Source organism: Lepidochelys kempii, chromosome 21 (assembly GCF_965140265.1).
Source record: "Lepidochelys kempii isolate rLepKem1 chromosome 21, rLepKem1.hap2, whole genome shotgun sequence".
NCBI lineage: Eukaryota > Metazoa > Chordata > Testudines > Cheloniidae > Lepidochelys > Lepidochelys kempii.
Window position 1 is genome coordinate 5,149,863 of NC_133276.1, and position 22,118 is coordinate 5,171,980.

At 42.3% G+C, this 22,118-nt stretch overlaps 1 protein-coding gene across 5 annotated transcripts in view; it reads right to left on the minus strand.

The window, feature by feature from the left end:
* Nucleotides 1-7,945: 7,945 nt before the first annotated feature.
* LOC140901507 (C4b-binding protein alpha chain-like) overlaps nucleotides 7,946-22,118 on the minus strand; it is a 28,088-nt gene continuing 13,915 nt past the window's right edge. For 2 of the 5 annotated variants that reach the window (XM_073320459.1, XM_073320461.1), the window contains exons 4-11: nucleotides 21,744-21,829; nucleotides 20,683-20,877; nucleotides 19,438-19,617; nucleotides 15,442-15,486; nucleotides 14,123-14,152; nucleotides 12,815-12,890; nucleotides 9,935-10,006; nucleotides 7,946-8,838 (exon numbers count right to left, since the gene is read on the minus strand). In XM_073320459.1, the coding sequence (XP_073176560.1) occupies nucleotides 8,802-8,838; nucleotides 9,935-10,006; nucleotides 12,815-12,890; nucleotides 14,123-14,152; nucleotides 15,442-15,486; nucleotides 19,438-19,617; nucleotides 20,683-20,877; nucleotides 21,744-21,829 (721 nt within the window). In that variant the 3' untranslated portion in view covers nucleotides 7,946-8,801. Of the gene's footprint in view, nucleotides 8,839-9,934; nucleotides 10,007-12,487; nucleotides 12,679-12,814; nucleotides 12,891-14,122; nucleotides 14,153-15,441; nucleotides 15,487-19,437; nucleotides 19,618-20,682; nucleotides 20,878-21,743; nucleotides 21,830-22,118 lie in introns of those variants that run through there. The other 3 variants (XM_073320460.1, XR_012155867.1, XM_073320463.1) reach the window with 3 other exon arrangements.

Genomic DNA, 22,118 nt, shown 5'->3' on the forward strand with positions numbered 1-22,118 from the left:
TTCTCCGGCTCTCCTGGATGACCACACGATTTTTCTGGTGGAGAACAAGGCTCGGATTAGGCTTCTCTCTTTCAATTCAACAATTATCTCCAAGATCTGTCCTATTTAACACTCCCCAAAAAGATGGCCTTTAGAAGGGCCCAGAATAGGCACAGCTAGAGAGCTTTACTAGTCACAATTAACTATTTAAAGATACGTTACATTTTTGCAGCGTGGACACAACCTAGTGCCTTTAAGACCTTTTTCTAACAATGGAAACAAAATATTCACTTTTACAGAACTCGAGTGCTTTTGACCAGCTTCCATTTTCAAGGCATGTAATAGCGGGTTGTAGCTGCGGGTCTCTTCTATATCCAGGCCGACAAGTGTATTTTGCAGTCTCCTCAACAGAAAAGTTATTCTGATTTTTATACTCATTCCTCAGCTCAGCAAACCTTAACCTCGTTGGGACTCCACAGCCAACTAGCAAGAAAGGAAACACAGATGAGAAGAAAAGCCACATCTACCGTGATGGTACATAAAATGCAAACATGGCAGGTGCAGGCAGATAAAACAACAGTTTTACAAAGGCCATGTCTACGCTACCACGTATGCTGGCAAAACACCCCCTGAGCGACATACATTTCACTGGCATAAGTGGTAGGGTGCACAGGGCTATGTGCTTGTCCCGCCAACATACCTACCACCGCACTCTGGGATGGTTTTATTCTGTCAAAGGGAGCGCTGTCTCCCGTCGGCATAGAGAGACTACCTGAGCAATCTAACAGTGGTGCAGCTGCATCAGTACAGCTGTGCTGCTGTCAGCTCACTAGTGTAGACATGGCCAAAAAACGAACTGAGGATCTGTCTTATAACATTCTTCAAGATGTTACACGAGTGATTAACACACACACACACCCCATTTCCATCTGGTTATAAAGATTCATCACTGGATTTCCTTAGCCCAATGTCATAAATGATGCCCTTGTTCAGTGGTAGTATCAGCTGGAGACTAAATGATTTTAATTATCCCTTCTGGCCTTAAAATATATGAATTAATTCCCATTGTAACCAGATCCCTTGAGTCCCCGTCTAGTGCTTTCTCCACTAGTCCACACTGCCTCCTTCCTCTGAATCAGGCTGGTAAGCTAGAACAAAACATCTAATGTTTAATATGTATATGTTAGACCTCAATCCTACAACGGTCCCAAACAAGCAGACCCCTGAGCACCGTGACAGCTAATTGCAGGAGCAGGATGTAAGTGTTTATACTAGAGCATTCCTAAAAATAAATGAATATTCAGACTGAGCTCTTCAGTCTCTATTAGCGGGGTTGGTGACTATTCCCCACCGACAGTTTTGATTGTGTACATGGAGCACCTGTTATACTGATGTTCTGCAAATCTTTCCATTCCTTTCGATGGATGTTTGGATATATTCCCACAGAAATACCTCTTACCCTGCAAACTCAGAAAACAAGGGACTGATATTTCAGAGACATCACTTTCCAACTTTAAAAAAAACCCCAAGATTACATAAAAGTAACAAAAAAGTCTTTACTAAACAGGGGTTAAAATGCCCCAGTCTGTGCCTGTTCCTCTCTACATACAAACTTTGATACTTTTTATTAATTAATATCCGATTAAAAAACTCACACCAGTCCTATTACATTTTCTTTAATTCTGTCTTTTAGTCCACTAAAGTTTTAAATTAGATTCCCTTATCAGTTTTCTTTCTTTCTTTCTTCGGGCTTTATATTTGTGCCTGTAGCACCTGAGCACTTCCCATATTAGACAGATCAGCAGAGAAGAGGCAGCTAGAAGACATAATAGAACCTCCTGTGCTTCTCTTTTCCACAGTTATCGGAAACGCTGTTTAGAGTGGGCTTTTTTGGAGAGGTTCAGTTATAGGAAATGGCTTGCAGAGTGAGTTTTTCATTACTTCAGTAAATATTATTGTGACTATGAGGGATTTCTCCTTGTGTATTTTGTCTTCCTCCTTCTTTTGGGTTAGGAGGCCACACTACTGCCTTCTAAATGCTTTTCATGAACTCTTCTGCGTCAAGTTTTGCAACGTTCTGCTAAATGGTGCAAAGCTACATTACTTAGCCCAGGGAAAGCCGTTTAAATAGCGCTCAAGTGCTACTGCTTGCTTTGCTGTTCTTACACCAACCCTGAAGAAAAGGAGTACTTGTGGCACCTTAGAGACTAACCAATTTATTTGAGCATAAGCTTTCGTGAGCTACAGCTCACTTCGAAAGCTTATGCTCAAATAAATTGGTTGGTCTCTAAGGTGCCACAAGTACTCCTTTTCTTTTTGTGAATACAGACTAACACGGCTGTTACTCTCAACCCTGAAGGTTCTCCACTTCCCTAAAATTATTAACAGCTTACCTGCAGACTGCAAGAAAAAGGGGCCATTATTTAGAACCCAAGGTACAATTATTGGAAAGAAATGGAAGTCAAAATAAAAGGCTTGCAGCTACAAAAATGAAATTTCTGAGCTTTCTGAATTCAAGGCAGATATCAAACTCCTTTATCAGTCAGATTTTAACTGCCTGAAGGCCACTGAAATACCACAATGACCTCTGCAAAATTATAAATCAGTTGGTTTCAGAATTGGTGGGAAACCAACAAAATAAAAAGTTATGAAGACTCACAGTTTAACACTGACATAAAAGCCTTACCCTGAACCAAGAATCACCGCTACAGTCTCCTAGTCAAATTTAATAATACTAAGCACTTAAACAGCACTTTATGTCATCACAATCCTGTAGGATTATTAACTAGTTGCAGGATCAGGGTTGAAGTGATTACACTAAAGAGTTCCCATAAAAAAAGAAATATTACATCTGGCCTCCCATCTCTATTAAGAGTCTTAGAAGATAGACAGTCAAAACTCTCGGAGGAGACTATGTGAAGCAACCATTATCCTGATAAAACAAAGGGATTCTTCCCGAATCAAATTTCATTCAGTAGCTAAGAAACCCTATAGTTTAATGCAGTGAACAAAGGAAATGGGGTACAACTATGTAATATTTTAATTCTTCACGTATCTTTCACTTCTGCAAATGAACGGTAGTGGTTTGACAGTGCTCATCGACCTACTATATTTATCCATGTATAAAGTACCTCTTCTATTTCAAAAATACAGTGCATCAAAGCTTAACCTGAGGTCTCACTTCCCACATCCTCATGACAAATGCCATTGCAATGATGACTTTCTTTAGCTAGTTAAAAGAAAAGGAGTACTTGTGGCACCTTAGAGACTAACCAATTTATTTGAGCATAAGCTTTCACGAAAGCTTATGCTCAAATAAATTGGTTAGTCTCTAAGGTGCCACAAGTACTCCTTTTCTTTTTGCGAATACAGACCAACACGGCTGCTGCTCTGAAACCTGTCTTTAGCTAGTTAGCCAGTCACAACTGGGTGAAATTCCATAGTCCCGAGTTAAACAAGACCCCTGTGGTTGTGAGTGGGGAGTTACGCTTGAGTCAGGGAATTCAGAATTTGGTCTGCTGACCTAAAAGAACAAACCAGCATCTGAGCAGCACGTTTTACCTTAGAATCTGACAACACTTCATTGAGCCTATGGCAGAGTACTTACACCCATTTCCCGGAGGAGCAAAAGGAAAGCACAGAAGGATGAAGGGACTTGCCCACGTGACAATGACTGGCCAGCCTAGTCCCACTGTCCCAAGGGGAGCTAAGGGCCAAACGTCACCCAGCAGCACACAGGGGGAGAGAGAGACAGGAGATGGTTTTGTGACCACCCTTTCCACTTTAAGACCCCAGGAGGGTGTGGATAATGCAAGGGGAGAGCTGCTGTCAGTACATGGCCTTGAACCCCGGCGTGTCCTTCTAGACCCCGACACGGCCCCCTTAGAGTGGGCGCCGACCTTCAGAGGCACCAAATCCCCCTTTTTTCTGGTGTTGCGGGGGGGGGTCCCCGAACACCCCCCCCCCGAGTGATAACACACCCAGGGCTGGCTCCGCTCACCCGCAGGCACCTGCCCGGGGGCAGAGAGTGAAGGGGAGGGAGAGCAATGGGCCCGGGGGGGTTGAGGAACGGGCTGGAGAAGGGGGAGCGGGGACCAGAGGGACGCGCAGGGCTCCAGCATCGGCCCCTCACCTGCACCCCGGGCGGCGGCAGCCAGAAGCGCAGCGAGGCCGCCCAGAAGGCGGAGCAGGAGCGAAGCGCGGCGCATCCTCCCGCCCGGCGAGGCAGCAGCGAGTGCAGGGCCCCCCCCCCCGGGGCCGGCAGGAGATATCGCCCGGCAGCCGCCCCCGCCCCCGGGGAGGGACCAGGGCGAGGCGACGGGTCTTTCCGCGGGCGGCGTGAGAGGAACAAGCGCTGCCCCCCCCCCGCTTCCCTCCGGGGGAACCGGCAGCGGCGGGGGCGCCGCGAGCTCCAGCCACCGAGCCGCGCGGGGAGACTCGCCGGTCCCCTGAGCAGCCGCGTGCGCAGCGGGTTCCCGCCTCGCCGCGAGGCGTCCCCAGCCCGTCGCCGGGCGGGCGAGAGGGGCCCGGGGAGGGGGTCACGCCTCAGGGCGAGCTTCGCCCGGGCGCTGCAGTCCCCGCTCGCCCCAAGGGTTTGTGTTTTGCCCTGTGCCGATGGGGGCCTGGGCCATAAACCATGGGAGGAAGCCAAGGGGTCGCGGGGAGCTCTGCCATTTACTGCTGTGGGGCGCGGATTTCACCTTTTCCCTTTTGGACAAACCTAGCCCCGAAGTCCAAGCCTCCGTTCATGGGCCGCTGTATCCCCAGTCTCACACGAGGGGGTGTTTGTTCTCAAATCCATTCACCACCACCCCCCCCACCCCTGCAGACAAAGGACATTAAACATTTAAATACTGAAAGTTGCTCGAGGGACGCAAAGGCCAAAACCAAAAAACCCAGACCCCCAAAAAGCGTACTTTAAAAAGCATCATCTCCGGCTTTCTAACAGCAGAGTCTGTTTTTGGAGGCCTGAGTTGAGGTTTTCAAAGACTTGGGCTTGGCAATTCTACCACTGCTGGTGGCATTTACCTTTGCCAACTGACGTTTGAAAAAAGCTGGGAAACTTCGAGGGAACAGCCCTGTTAGCGGGGGGGAGGGTGTCACTAAACTACTGTATGGTGCTTTCTTGGATGGGGGCTATGTTTAAAGAAGGGAATTTTTGCAGAGTGAATTCTCTGTGATCTTGCAAAAAGAGAAGTTGCTCAGCTGTTGCAAGGACACAGGCGTTTACTGTGATTGCATTGTTCAAGAGAACAAAGAGGGTGGTTACCTGTGAATTTACCAAGAAGAAGGACTTGTTCCTCCTTCCCAGAGCACCCTTTTAGCATGGTCAAAAGTAACCCCAGCCTTAAACAGCCTTATTGGGATCCCCCCCTAGCCTAAGGAGGGGTGGTCCACAGGACCTGGAAAACCAAATAATTATGGGGGACAACTAATGAACAACAGGGACAGGAGTGTGGTCAAAGGGTCAGACGAAGGGAACCGGACGGGGACACTGAGCTGAGGACCCCGGACAGCACCCACTGCTCCTCAAAGGCGTCAAGGGAGTCAGTGGCACAGGGCAGGAAGCTGAGACAATGCAAAGGGCAGAAAAAAGGCACAAAAACAAAACTAAGGTAAAAGTATAGCTAGGAGGATTTTCCTCATCTATGAGCAAGTCAGTGAGAATTGTGCAGTTCATGAGCAACTGGAGGGATGCGGCTCTTGCAAGTGATGCTCATAAGTCCCGCACTAGTAATGGCGCTGTGGAACCAGCTCAAGAGGAGCATGCTGTCTATCTGCGGCTTCAGTTGCATTTCCTTTCATGCATCTCTTCTTCCTGAAGGTCAGCATAAGAGGCAGGTATCGAAAACCCATTCTGTTAATTATCAAGTTACATGCACAAGGTTGAAGTTTCTATCTCATATTTAAAACCGCATGCACTGGGTTAACTAGACCTTAACCTCCCACAGATTCATGTTAAAACTGGTCTCATCTCTCTCTCTCACACACACGCACCCCACCTACAGCGCAGGGTGACCAGCAAGATGAGAGATGGAGAGCCACATACAGCATCTACTGCCTGCAGAAACTTTAGTCTAAGCACACAACACTGCCAGGCTGAACGAGTACCACCACTCATTGATATATTTTGCTTTTCACAACTAAATCTCTGTACAACTTTTCATGAGTGATGTACCTGAGCATTTGGATTCCAATATCTAAACTATGTTGTTAAATCTATTCACCTAAATTTGGGTTATTGTTGATTGTGTACTCTAAGTATCATATGACTTTAAAAAACAAACTTTGTATTTGTGGATAATCTAAGCACTATACCCGGATGTATAGAAACTCTTCCCAATTATATAATTTTAACATTAGCTTTAATAAATTTAAATCTGTTTTACTTTACCATCCCAGCCCCTCACTAACCTTTACCAAATTTGGTGCATTTCTACACATTTTATGAAAAAAGCATTTACTATTTTCCTGCAGTTGAGAAGCCTCAACTTCACCTTAAAGTGTTTTTTCAACAATTTCCATTTCATAACCTCATTGTATGGAAAGTTATGAGCAGAATCACTATGCTACGGAACAGAGACAGGCAGCTAATGTGACTCACATCAACTCCCTTTCATCTCAAGTCAGCTCCCAAAATCTTTCAATCAGACTTTTCCTCCTTAACTCACTTAGGCTCTTTTGAAAATACCATTAATTGTGTTTAAAATGCCAGTAGCACCCACTGGCACATCTACCCTAAGCTTCCCAATGCTACCGCCATTGGTGGCCTTGTGTACACTGGGAGCTGGTCTACACTAACGCTGTAAGTCAAGCTGAGTTATGCAATTTACGTAACTGAAGTTGACATAACTTGGGTTGACTTACAGTGGTGTCTACACCAAGCTGTGCCAATGGAAACACTCTCCTGTCAACATAGCTTCTGCCTCTCAGGGAGATGGAGTACAGACATCAACAGGAGACCATTCTCCCATCGACTTAGCGTCTTCACCAGACCTGCTAAAATAGACACTGCTGCATCAATTGCAGCAGCACCCATCTAGCCAGTAGTGTAGACATGGCCTGAGCCTTTGTCTTGCTTTCAGCCACTAGTGGTCTGACACCAATATAGCTCCATCAGTGCTCAGCCATAGTGTAGACAGGAAAACTGCTATAAACTGCTTACATCTACCCAGGCTTGAAAACATAAACCGCACTCGTGCAAAACAAGGCTTGATAGGGCAAACCTGATGTTAAGCTAGGGATTTGAACTGCTAACTGAAAACCAGGACATATCCCCAGTGTAGCTATGACCTTAGCAACAGTGACAAATTACAACATCTAAATCCAGACACATCCTTCAGGTAATCTGAGCAAAGGCAAAGCTTCATTAGATTAAACATCTTTGCAGTTTCTAATGAGTATCAGAAATCTGTTTCTTTCACATGGCTCCTAATCCTATTGTAACACCGACAGACCCCAGTCGGGGACCTCTGGAGCTTAGTGCATGAGCCTCTACCGCATGAACTGAAAGCCAACTGGCTGTTAGCAAAGGCTGTAGAGCAGATTCATGTCTCTCTCTAAGTGGTCTTGGTGCCACTAAATGGGACAGAACACCACACCCAGGAGGTGTGGGGGTTACACTATCATGCTCTTATTCGGTTTGGATAGTATCTTACTGCACAAGTGATCCCACAGAAGGTATACACCCTGTAATTTCCTGGCAGTGCATTGTTACAAGGCTGAGAAAGTGCTACCCCTTGCGAGAAAGATCCATGCCATAGGAAATCATGGATTTTTGTATGTGTTGGGGGAGGCGGGGGGAGGAGGGAGCGTGCGTGCGTGCAAAAGGTAGTACTAGTTTCATCTGCTCTAGAAAGCAGCGACCAGATCACAGTAGAGGGGTACATTTCAAACACATTTTTACATCGCTATTGAGACAGTTCTATTTTAATGCACAAGGGAAAAAATAATCAGGATGCTGTCATCTTTGTACGGTATTCCTTTTATTCAGCGAAAAGACTTAAGCACAACATCGAAATTCCAGTTTTTTCATTTCATAAATACGCAGATTGCCAAGTAAAATTCTGTACAACTTATATAAATACAAATTTATGTTTTCAGGGATAGTGACAAAACAGCATTTGGTTATGAATACCTTCTCACAGCAGAGAAAGATTTCCTGAATGTAATAAGCTTGCTTTAAATGCTACCAAACTTATTTTCAGCTACTGAAATAGAAAAATAAAAGACATTTCCTTTAGGCACAGAACCACAAGTATAACCATTTTACTGCTTACTCATCAGAAAGTGCTCATAAGGAAACAGAGATAATTTATTTTGGCTCTAGGTACAAACTTAAAAAATTTGATTGTGTGGATTCTGAACACTTGAGTCTTACACACATCCGCGCACTTCAGCCTGGGATGCTACACAGAGGACACAATGAACACAAAACTTGGGGTAAGAATACTTTGGGGTTGTTTTTTGTTATTGTTGTTTTTGGAGTTTCCTGGACATGATAGCAAAGGAACACTGATTATTCTGGAGATGTGATTTAAAAACTGAAGATACATTTGAATTAATAAAAGCCTACAGCAGTTCAAGGAGTATATTTGGCATCATTAATCTGTATTTTAAAAGGGATAATAAGTACTTAAAGATAGAAACCTCCAAATACAAATCTCAACAGGCTCTTGCTCGCAATAGCAAAATCTACAACCCCGAATACAACTGTAGTGAGAGGACTCTGGGATCATGAGATAAGTTTAGTACAATCATAGGACGTTGCCCACAATTTTTCTATTTTCTTCCAATATCATGTTCACTGTCTGATGAACAAGTTAGGAATCAGCACTGCAAGAATGATAGGCATCTTTCCTGCAAAACCAAAATAAAGGAAGTGTTATAACCAAAGTAAAAATGTATATCTTGACTTCACTCCAGATGTTTAGGTTAATGAGTTTTTTCATTTTATGTTCTGTCTGAAAGATTTGTTTTGTTAATTTTAGAGTTACATTAACTAATTTCCAATTAAAGCACCGTTCATGCTGTTTCTTCTCAGAGGCCATGTCCAAAACAGAAAAGAGGCAGAAAAAAATTCATGAGGAGGATTAATCTGTAATCAGAGTTGGCAAACCGTGGTAAGTTAGCTATTACATATCCTAAATACAAGAGAACTGGACTATCTATGCTCCCTTCCCCTAACGCTCAACTGTTTAAAGCACTGGAAAGGCGAGGGGGGTCATCTATAACATAACACTGTTTTAGGACATATTAGTTTCTTTTACTGACTAATCACATTACAGAAGAATCTTATTCAACTGTACACCCCAAGAATACCACGTAGAGCACTACTGAAGAGTCAACAGTACTTTTGTACACTGTCAGGGCCCACTGTTTCACAGTGAACCCACTATGAAACACACCCACACCACCTGAGCTCTTCTTCAGCAGAGATCTGTTTAGCATCTCCTGCCTGCTGGAAAGCTCTGCATACAAAATTGTATCAGCTAAAATATAAAGTCTGTATGTTACTACTAGTCTACTGAATGAAGTCTTGGATTTAAGGATATAATTGCAACCTTACACCAGAAATGAAAGTCTAACATGGGCTTTATAGCATTAATATTCTTCTGGAGAAAATATCTGTTCTTATATTATCAAAATGGTAATATACTGAAGTAACGTTTTTATATGTTAAGACAGAGCTGTTAATGACAAGTTACATCACAAGGACATAAGGCACACAATGCATTCATAACTGCTGTAGTTGACAAAATAGTTACATAGAAATGAAGAATTTAGTGGATATTCACAAAACTGTCACATTCAACATATCTGTTCAGGACAAAGGTAACAAAGTAATTTATATTTAATTGATATGTTGCACAGTTGTATTATGTTCTTGCAGATAATGGTTCATCAGAACCACGCCATCTTTTCACATTGAAGTAAATATTTTCTATAAAAATACCTTTCAAGGCCCGAGTTAGTTTTTTTTCCACGTTCCTGTAGATCACTGAAGCGCTGATTTGCTTCATATGGGCTGAACAGCAAGAAAGGAGAGAAACTAATTCAATAAAATATGACTCCAGAATTCAAGAGTAAAAATCAAAGTTGCTTTTGCTTCTTTAAAGGAGGCTTTTTACATAATTAGAACTCCAAAGAAAACTGATGCTTAATACTAGAAATTTTTTTGATGGCAGTGGATTTTTTTGGGGGGTGGAGGGAGGGGAAGGGGAAGTAGTGGAAGCCCTATTACCTGGAACTTTTAAAACTAGCATGGACTAAAATGGTAGAAAAAAGTACTGTAGAGAACAATCCTGCCTTTGCAGGGACAGGATGATTCGACAGGTCCTCTCAGAGTTCTAGAATTCTACAGTCATGAGGTTAACTGGCTTAAAAAAATCCTTGTGTGTTATTCCCATATCATTTGATGATTTAAAAAAAGTGAAAGATTTTTCACTCATGCTATTTATTTATTTTTGCATTTCTTTCAATGCACATAGGGAAAATTTACTTTCCAAGCACTAGTACAATGAAGCATTGCAGTGTTGTAAACGCTAAGAGAATATTTAAATCCAAAAATGTTATAAAATTTTATGTACAATTTTCTATTAAAACTCAATTGTGAAAGAAATCCCATACAAGGTAAAATCTATACGCAATCTACCCAGCTATGCCCCTTTTAAAGGAAGCACAGTTTTAACTCAAGCTTCCTATCAATATTTATATTCATATTTCTGCCCATCAAACATTCCCAAGGGACTGCAGCAAACAGAGGTGTCAAGCTTCAGGTTCACATGATTGGGTATGTAGGACTAATTTATAATTAGCATATGTGCTAGTACCCCTTTACTGAGTGAAGTCTCGGATTTATTTAAGCATATTTCTCTTCTAGAAGACATTCAAAAGAACTATTAATAGTTTGACAAAAGATTGGTCAGTATGCAATTTAATTAAAGACAAGTATAAAGCTTTTAAAAGTGTTTCCTAAAAACTGAAGTTAAATCACTGGAAAAACCTATGGCTTAACATTTTCAGACAGCAAACTGTCTCTGGGATTAAGTTAACACAAAAACAATACACAACATTAAAACTTCTGAGTTTTAGATTTCAGTTGTGTGTTTGATCATTATTTCTCACAAAAAAAAAGGTGTATGTGTTTTGACAAAGGTTGAGTAAAACAAGCCACATTGTGCCATGTCCTGAATCAGAAACTGTTGGTCAGAATCCTGTTTCCTCACACAAAGTCATTGTTGTACGTGGGCTAGTCTGGGCATTGTAAAAATCACAGTGGAATGCAAGAAAGCAATGTACTGATTTTCTTCACTAATGTGCATGTCTTTTCCTATTTAATAGATAGCTCTGGTTAAAATGTCTTGGAGGACGAGTTACCTCATTTAGGATAGTTCTCTTTCAAAACTGTCCCCAGTTAAATCCTAGCAAGTCCGTATTTTTCATAGTCAGAGAAAGACTACATAGCAACATGCTACTTGCAAGTCATCTTAATGTTGGATTTGTTTTATTCTAGCAGTAAAAGCCCATTTTAAATGCAAGTATCTTTTTCTTGTGGACCTTCAACACTAAATATTATTCAAAAGATTTTACTAATTGGGCTTCCAAATACAATATTATCTTCAACAAGCACCAGGCTTGATGATGATGACAAAAATGCAACACATCACAACGAGCGTAAGTGTTGCTTCAGAGGGATAGTATCTAATAGCTCACAACTTGAATCATATTACGTTTGAGCACAACATCTGGTCAATGTACCTCCTGTAAAAAAGCATTAAAGGATATCGAAAATAAAAGGAAAGCTAAAAGCTAAAAAACAAAGCAGAAAGAATCTCTCAAGTCAGCTAGCTGTGTAGACAGTTCTAAATAACAGTTAACAAATAAATGTGTTAGACTCAAAAGGTGCCATAAGTGCTCCTTTTCTTTTTGCGGATACAGACTAACACGGCTGCTACTCTGAAAGTTGTAGGATGCTGCACATCTCATTAGCTTAGACACGACATGTTAAAGGCTTATGATCATTGGCCGTTGCTTACAGATGAGGGACAAAATAAGCCTCAGCACCAGAATTCTCATTTACCCTACAAAAGATATTAGGCAGGTGCTTGGTTGATATGTCCTGTAAGCTAAGAATGTTTATGCAAATGGGAAGATTTGAGTCTCTGCCTACACAGGTAAAAAGCAGTATTACCATTTCTAAGAATGGTTATACAGTAAAAAGCTTTACATCATCTCAGATGTCTATAACAAAGTCAGGGATAAACACAAAGAAATTTAGATTGAAACTAGATCTTGGGTGCAAATCATAGGCACTTCAGAATCAATGGAGCCCAAAGGAACTTTATTTAAATGGCAGTTTTTCAAATAGTAACATTTTAAAGCCATTTTAAAAAGTTTTTCCACAGCATTAATTACCAGCGAGACAAAATCTTCACTGTGAATGCTGTAGCGAGCAGAACTTGAACAGCAGATCAATAGGATTACGTTTTTAGTTTGCCATATTCACATTTTACAAGCCTGAAAGTGTTGCAGACATTTCTGAAGACATTCTGCGCTTGAATCTCTTGGGGTCCAAGGGAAAAAGCCTCTATGTATAGTTAGGAAGTGTCATTGCTTCAGAGCTGCACATGAGTGCAGTTTTGGAGAGCCATGCCTTTGCTTTCTCCTGACATCCAGGTATGTAAGAAAAGATGCAGGCTGATAGAATAAATAAAAATCAGGTAAAACCTCAGAATATATTAGCTCGTCCAGCAATTGAAGGACTACAGGAAAGAAATGGTGAACTACTCTGAAGAATTAGTGAGACATCAGGATCTTGTTTTGTTTGACTCACCCTTTTTTCCCAAAGCAAGCTTTGTATGTCACAATGGCAACAAATCCACCAGCCACAAATAAACCAATGACGACTCCTTGATGGAAAAAAGGAAAGCAATAACCAGGTGATAACATTAAACTATGACATTTATGGTGAAATGCAGCAAAAATTCACAATTCTGGAATCCACTTGCACCGAAGTCTTCAACAGCAAGATTATTCAAACGCGAGTTTCTCATTGGTGCTTTAATGATGGTTTCCCTACTGAAGATCTTATATAAAGATTTGAGCCAAAATGTTATTCTTCTGAGAGAAGACTGAACAGAGACATTAATAAAATATCCAACTAGGAAAAAAAAAAGTTACAGGACTAAAACCTCCCTTCAAAATGGAGAGAGAGATAGTTCCAGCTCTGGAACTAGAAAGTCAGAACAGTGAAACGCTATCCGACACTGTCAACTCCCAATGTAGAGTTTCTTCTCCATTGCCTTTTCCATTCCCATTTCTGGTGGACACCAGACATACACATGCAGTCTGCAGTAGTACCCTTCTCCAAAACAGACCTACAGAAGTGCAACTTCTAGGGGAAAGGTCCTTAATTCCCACTTCCATATTCTATAAACCTGAATATAACAGTTAAGATGGAATCACAGCTGGCGACTGTTTAGGTATATATTAATAAGTCACAAGTTTATACAGACAGTCTAAATAAAATAGATTTTTACCAGAAATTTACTCATGGTAGAGTGAATCTTGAGAAAACTGAGGGGGGAGCAGGTCAGAGTATAACAGCCATTAACATCTTTGAATAAAGAGGACAGTGATCAATTGTTCCCAATGTCCACTGAAAGGCAGGACAAGTAGTAGTGGGCTTAAACCGCAGGAGGGGTGATTTAGGTTAGATATTAGGAAAAACTTTGTAACCAGTGGCAGTTAAGCACTGAATAAGCTTCCAAAGGAGACTGTGGAATCCCTATCACAGGGGATTTTAAGAACAGATTGGACAAACCCCAGTCTGGGATGATCTAGGTTTACTTGGTCCTGCCTCAGCACAGGGGCTGGACTTGATGACCTCTCGAGGTCCCTTCCAGCCCTTTGATTCTTTCAGCATCTGCCTCATGAGCTTTTACATGGCACCACTCAACAGAACAAAATACAGTAACAGAAAAGCTAGCTGTCCGGAGTAGATTCCTCATGTAGTGAAGCGGCAGGGAAAAAAATTGTATGAGATGAAGAAAGTGGAACATTAAATACCTTACGCTATTACTGCATCTTACTATGTAAAGTCTGTGCATTGAATTATTTTTTAAAATTTTAAATTACTTACCAATAGCAATCACGGTACCAGTGTTCAGCCCTAGAAAGAAAAAAAGTGCAAGGTGAGCTGAAGTGACACATTACATGAATGCCAGATAACTATAGGAATCCATTGATTCCTATTGGTGCAACATTTAGTACCTTAAACCACACGCTAAATTAAACAAATAGACTCAAATTAATACCATCATGCAAATTACAGAATTTATAAGGCATACTGGAAACCAGGATCTGACCCCCAGATAATCCAATATTGAAAGAAGAAAGGATACCTGGAAAAGCTGCCTATTACTTGTACATTGTAATAGAGACATGACGACAGACCTGAGAATTGACAGGGCAAAACCTCTATAAAGATTTCCTCTATTATGAATGAATGCTCTCATTTGCAGAATTCTTATGCATCCCTCTGAGACCAGAGGGCCCTCCCCTCCAGACACTTTCAGGATCTCAGCTGCCAAATTCTGCACTGACCTGAAGAACAGCTCTGGGGAAGCTTGAAAGCTTGTCTCTCCTCACCAACAGAAGTTGGTCCAATGAAAGATATTACCTCACCCACCTTGTCTCTCTAATATCCTGGCACCAACATGGCTACAACAAAACACTGCACACAAATTCTGCACTGGTCAGCCAAATTTTTACCTATAGCAAAAGTCACTGGAGGTGTGGTGTTTGGATCAGCTACTACAAAACAGGCCTCTACACGTAACTACAGGATTAGTGACATCAGGTTCTCTGCCAACCTGTACTTATTTGGGAGCGGAGCAGAAACAGGAGAAGAGTGGTATTTTTCTTTTGATACTCCTGCTGTCATTACCAGAGGATCAGTCAACTCAAGCCTAACCGTTACTTACGGAACAAAAAGTGAACTGAATAGACATCTCATTGGAGTGCAGTTTGACACCTGACTACCGGTTAAGCCTGTAGTTGCTTGTGCCATTATTGTGCAGAATTCAGATTGACAGTTTCATACAGCTGGCATTTTATAGAGATATATTGAGTGAGTGGCCATCAGCAGGTGGGTATTATCATACTGACGAGTGGGGGAAAAAAAGGAATGAAGGAAGAGAGAGTTCTGGGTGGGAGACAAGACTACTACCTAGGTATAGGAATTTAATTCCAGCCTCAGTCTTATACTTCACACCTGGCATAAGGGGTATTCAGGTGAGCACAACTGTACTTGGTTACATATTATGAAGTGCAAATTGAAGTAAGTGTGCAGAATGCTCCAGTTCAATGTGTAAACCAAAGCCTCCACCATCCACCTTGAGGATTCTAGGTATCTGAGCACAGTGGTTTTTTAGCTCCCTTTATCATCATCAGGTTTACCTGGGCTTTCTTTAGGGCCATTTGGGGTTGTGTTCAGAGTAGGTTCTGCAAAAAAAAAAAAAGGAGATTTACAAGAGGATACAGGAGCAACCCACTTACCTGAATGTGCTGATCAAAACCACACCATGCATGGAAACACCTCAAAGACGACAAGACAACTAGAGTAATTTTACAATGTTAGTTTGGCAACAGAACATGCTAAAAAGACCCAGTTGCAAGACTGCTCCTTTTCTCTCTCCCCCATCGAAGGATCGAGCACTACCTGCTAGCACCTACTCAACTAGGAAACACAGACAAGCTATTTTACCCATTTCATTTTCCTTAGGATTTCTGTTGAGTTTGCACAGAGACAAGTGTCCACATGCATTAGGTATATTACTCATACAGCCACGCCAACAACTAATTCTTTGAACCAGAAGCCATCTACTCCTACACAAAATAATTAGTATTATAGTACGATTTTTGAGATGGATGATCTTCGGCCAAGTCAACATGCCTGGAGTGCCACATCCCCTAGGAGCCTGTAAGTGTCTATTCCCTCGCTTGGTACATGGTCTCCCCAATTCTCAAAAGCCATTGTCTCATCCCACCTATCCCTCCAAACTTTTCCCTTACCTCCCTTCGTTTGTAAGTTCTCCCAACACACCCTTGCCTCATGTTTCTTCACTCCAACACCATCCTTCACCCTCTCCAGCCTGGTTTGTCCTCTTCATTCCATCCTAACTTCTCTAACCAAGCTTTTTAACTGCTCCTTCCCAGACCAGTCTCAGGCCTGTACTCCGCTCCATCCCCCTCTTCCTGTTGAACCCAGTTGATCCTCTCAAGACTGTAGAGCCAGGGATGAGAGTCTTGTAGATGCCCAGGTTATTTTCCCCCTCTGGCTGCCTCGGCAGAGTCTCTTGCAGGTTCCTCTTCTTCCTCCCTCTTTGGGCGATTTCATCTGCTCACATGATTTCAACTACCATTTCTATGTCCATTTCTTGCAAATTTATCTGTCTACTCCTTACTCATCTCCACCCATCCAATCCCACTTCTCAACCTGAGATCTCCTGAGATATCTAAATTAGCCAAAATTAAAAATACACCAATAATGGTGACATATAAGGAACGCAAGCCTATCTTGAGACTTCTGTATTTATCATCATGAATGTTATTTGAAAGTTTCAGTCAGCCTTTGACAGCATGCAAACCATCAGAGACCATTATATTGAGATGGGCCAGATGATATGAGTCCACAGACTATTTATAACATTATGTATCAATACATGTGTGTGTGTTCCTGGCTCACTAGAAGGATTTCCTGTGGAAACTGGATTAACTAGGGGGCGATGTAATGTAAAATCCCAAATCTGGTTACATAGACAGCTCTGCCTTTGAAACCTTTCCTGGGGAGAAAGGGGAGGTAACTGGTTTTACCTGCTTTCAGGGAGGCCTGAAAAAAAAGAGGCAAGAACTTGGGTTGTCAGAGGCCATCTTGAACTGGTAGAGACCTTCATTTTGATTCAACAAATGGACATAACATTTGTCCACATGAGGACCCAACCCTGCTGAAGGGGTGGAAAGACTTAAGTCTGCCAACGTCCACAAAGGGCTGATAGGTGAATTCTGGTATGTTCAATATGCACATAGACCTCTTTCTTGGATACGTTTTCTCCATATGATTTTGTCCTTAAATAAATGTACTCTGCTTTGAAAGAGCTGATTGGATTTTGGTAAGCTACTATCATTATCTTTGTAGCACGGGGGCTAGAGCTCGGTGAACCCGGCATACTGTTGTTCGTTTAGGTAAAAGACTGCCATGCTGTTCTCCAATAGGACTAAGAGCCTTTGATATAGGGTAGGAACACTGACAAGTTCTGAAGATTGCCTCAAGTTCCAGTACATTTATAGGTAGGGAGAACTCTTGAATCCACCATATGTCCCAGCAATCATAGGCAACGTCTTAGAGCGGTGTAACGACGAGCCTGCATTGTGTGTGTGTGGATCTAAAATTTCTTGAAATCTGGCCTGTGGCAGATAGGCTGTTGCCAATTGAGAATCCCCCCCAAGAACACTATTCTTTGCACCGGACAAAGGATAGATTCACTCTTGGTCATCAAGAGGCCCAAGACATCAAATAGCAACTGGATTGGTCTTAGGTTGTCTGAAACAGCGTCAAATCAACCAGTTGTCCAAATACAGCAATAGCGGGACATTGATTCTTCTGAGGTAAGCCGAGGCTACTGCTATGCAATCTGTAAAGATCCTGCAGGCTGAAGACAGGCCAAAAGGGAGGACTGTGAAAAACTGGTAGTGTTTGCCTCCTACCATGAACATGAGGAATCTGCTGTGACCAGCATGGCTAGCCAAATGGAACAGACATCCTATAAGTTAAAAGCAAAATACTAGTCAGGATCTAGGGGAAGTATATTGGGAGCCAGAAAACAGTGTGAAGCTTCATTTTCTTTATAAAGTTGTTCAGCTTTCATAGATCTAAGACAGGCTCTCTTCACTTCCTTCTATAGCCATGCCTGTGAAAAGATCAAGAATACGTCCTTGAAGGAGTGGGAGAGACTCAAGGCCTCCTATATGTTGAAGGCAAGCCATGGAACAACCTATGATTCAGATGGTGAGAAGGAACAATCAGTTGGCCATGGTGGTGCAGTAACAGGAGCAGTCACTGGAGACAGAGCGAGACCAGTGCCCGTGCCCTAGTACCTACAGAGCAATTGGAAGCTAGCAAAGTAATGGTGGTCTCTTCATTGATCAGATGTAGGCAAATATTGCCAGGGCCAATTGTACCAGAGACTGTATCGAGGCCAGTGCCCATGCAAGCATTGTGGATGGGAACGGCGCAGCAACCTGCACAGCAGTCTACAAGACCAGAGAATCTGGCACCAACTAGCACAGGAGATCTTAAGCTGCAGCATATGCTTCTAATGTCTTCACTACCAACAATGCTGACTGAACCTCTGTGAGCAGCCGTGCCAAAGTGGAGGCGATTCCCAGCCCAAAATAGTAGATGTATTTGTCTCAACAGTACAGTGGTTGGTATTGGAGTCACCAACTCTCTGGGCTGCAGATTGCGTAACAGTACTAGGGAACTTTGAGCCAGAGCAGATCTCAAAGGACTCATCATAACGAAGCCCAGCAACCTCACCTCTGCATTTTTGGGTCCTCTTTTTGAAGGCCCTACATATCCGGCACTTTTCTCTGATATGACCCCCTCCGAGACACTTCAAGTACTGGGAAGATGGATAACTAATGGTATTCCAACCCTGCCAATGCAACAGTGCTTAAAACTGGGCGACTTCTGCATGCTAACACCCCAGTTCTGAGCAACTGCCCGGATGAGAAACCAAGAAAATATTTAAGAAAATAATCCTAACAGGTCAACGAGTGATACAAATTCATTAGAGGAAAAATCCTGTGTGCAGAGCTCACTGGAGACCAACTACTCACAAGAGGCAGAGACAAATAGCCGACAGAAGGTAGGACAGCTTGAAAGAGAATGAAACAGCTCAGAGCACATGCACTGCTCCAACGGGTTTTATTTCCTTGTTATTCAAAGGAATCACTAACTACAGGTGGCAGCTGCTAAACCTCTCCTGAATGCTTCGCCCTATGGGCCCTCATGAGGAAACTTAGACATGCTTACAGCTCAGTACAGCTAGTAAGCTGTTTCAAGTGCTTTTGAGAAGAGGATGCAAGGAAGGGTAGATGAAGAAACATGTGCTCTAAAACCTGAGGGAGAATACTGCTTATCGTATCAACTGTGAATGACAAAATTCCAGAACTTCGTGAATTTCACACTTCCATTTTCAGTCTTGTGGAAACTACATGCTAAACAACTGGAAGCTTTAAATAGCCAAAAGTTCTTCCAACTCACCAGAAGTATCTTTTGTTCCTCCTGGAGGGGAAGTTGTAGGTGTAGTATGTGTTATGCCGATGACAAAAAGGGGACACAGACACTCAAACTTTACATCATTTTAACGTTGCTAAACATCTTATACTTACCTAGACAAGTTGGCAAAGATGGAATCCAAGAATTGTTAGCTTCACATCTAACTGAACTGCTACCATGCAGAGTGTAGCCAGAATCACATGCAAATATTACGGCGTTTCCATATGAATAGTCAGGTCCAAACCCAGATTGCTTTCTTCCATTTTTAACTTCTGGCTCAGGACACTTGACCACTGAAAATTAAAAGTACCAGCATAAGAACGTTTGGCCCAGGAAGCATTTAGTGTGTATGGGGATATGGGGGCGTGTGGGAGAATTAGAGGAAAGACGAAAACGCCCTGATACTTGACTACAGTAGGTACCAAAATGTATTTCAAAATAAAGTTATACAACTCTGGATATTTTCCTTTAAAAAGATGTTAGTCTACATACACCACAGCACCCAACTGTATGGCTATCAGGGCCCGCCCCCCACAGTAAACTGCACAAGTTAATCATCATTTTACGAAGCCATCAGGAATTTGGGTCAAGTTACAAGAGATGTACATACAATGACATTCTGGAACTGAACTTCCCCACTTTTGGGGGAGTTATTATTAAGTAGCGAGGTGACCAACCTGCCTAATGCCTTCGAAAAAGCCTCAATCCCAGCTGTTAGGCTGGGAAACTCAGAAAGAATAAAACCAAATTGTTGCAACTGCTTAAATACCAAGTACATAAATGCATTGTGACCTAAATATAACAGTGTGCAGGAGCACTGAAGTCACTAAAATGAGGACTGTACAATGACCTTTATTTCCCCCTCCGAAGAACTTTATGGCTGTGATATGAACTCACAGAAGCCTGAGCCTTCACTGCCAAGGAGCCCTCCCGGAGAGTTCTGAAAAAGAGGCTTGCCAAACAATCCTGCTTGTAAGCCCCTATCTCTCTCCGCCCACTCCCCATTAGCACTTGAGTTGAAGGGTACTGGCATAAAAGCAAAACCTTAGTTTAAGAGTTTATCTCCACCTAAAAATCAACTGTTTGTGACCTGAGAATTAACTTCAATCTTGGAACACTCAGGGGAGACAAAAAACACAGGATGTATTAGAGGCAAAAATTGTTTCCAGGAATGATTCATGAAGTTTCAGTCATTCTTTAGTTTTTCAACAGTAACTAGTTTTCATGATACGTATTTACGGGGACAAAGCACTAACTGAATTTCCTCAGGTTTATGGGTTTACTTAGCAATCAAAATAGAGTTTTTCTTGGAAGGTGATCGTAGAATAAGAAGGGGATAAAAAACAGACGCTACTAACCTTTGCATTCAGGGGCAGGCCCACTCCACTCTCCATTGAAATGATCTTTCGTTGTACAATGAATGGAGGCCTCTCCAATAAGAGACAAGCCCGGGTCACATTTGTAAGTTACTGCTGAGCCAAAGGAAAACTCTTCTCCACTCTGACCATTATGGGATCCCTGGGTGATATCAGGAGGTGGACGACAAGGTATTGCTGAAGCAAAGAATGTCAACATGAAAATTAAAGTTTCCACTGAAGGTGAACCAAAGAGAGTTTTCACTAAGAAAGTTGTCTCAGATCCCCCCAAAAAGCTATTTAGCCATTTGGAAGCGTACTTAACATTCCATTTTAATATTTGAAGCAATACCTCTTTCAGATTCTGAAGGTTTGTCTGCTTTTAGGCTTGACCCAACCCAGTACGTCCATTGCTCAAGGAGGATGCTCCATAAAACACCAGCTCTGGAAGATGACCTTAGCAGAGCGCGCTCCTTCCCAACATTAGCCTCAAGGAGCCAGAACCTCTCGCCCGGCATCTCGAGATGTAGTATTGTTCCACCAGAAGAAAACTAAGCTAGAACAGTTCTTTTAGCAGCAGCTGATTCTAGACTGGACATCAGCAGCATCATTGATAGACCAAGCCCAGAAAGCATTCAAGAGATCAAATTAAGGTAGAGGCAAATTAATTGTGATTCACTCCAAAAGAGCCTCAGATTTTAAGTGGATAGTCACATTTGGGAAGCGTCAAAACTTCTTGAAGTCATTATCATGCCTTTTACATAGTGAACAGGAGGATTACACAGATACAATAGTGAAGAGGAGCCATGAGGCCTGCTGGATTGTGCACATTAAACAGTGCCAGGTGAATAATCTAAAAGGTACCAAAAAAAAAAAAAAAAAAAAAGATTCTGTAGGAGTCATCTAAACACCATGGTGAAGCACAATACGATTTCATTCCTCCCCACAACAAAACTGTCATTTGGATTAAATGCCAAAGGAAGAACAGAGACTCCTCTGAAGCGCCAGCTATGCTGCATCATCTCCAGACGTGAACTATTCTTAAAACCATTAAATTGCTTTACCTTGGCAAAGTGGAACCTCCGTATCCCAATCAACTCCATTTCCCACAATCACACACTGGGCAGAAGTCTGTCCAATTAATCTGTACCTAAAGAAGAAAGGTTCAAGTTTGTGACTCATGGAAGCAAAGAACTAGTTCCCCGTCCAGAAAGATGGAACATGGTTTCTTTCTGCCAGTAGGTGGAGACAAACCATTGAAAAAGGGATACATCTAACACCACAGGACCAAGGAACACGAAGGCCTGGTCTACAGTACACATCTATGTCGGTACAGCTACAGTAACGCCTCACTTAACATCGTCCCAGTTAACATTGATCAGCAAAGAAACAATTAGGGAACATGCTTGTTTAAAGTTGCACAATGCTCCCTTAGAAGG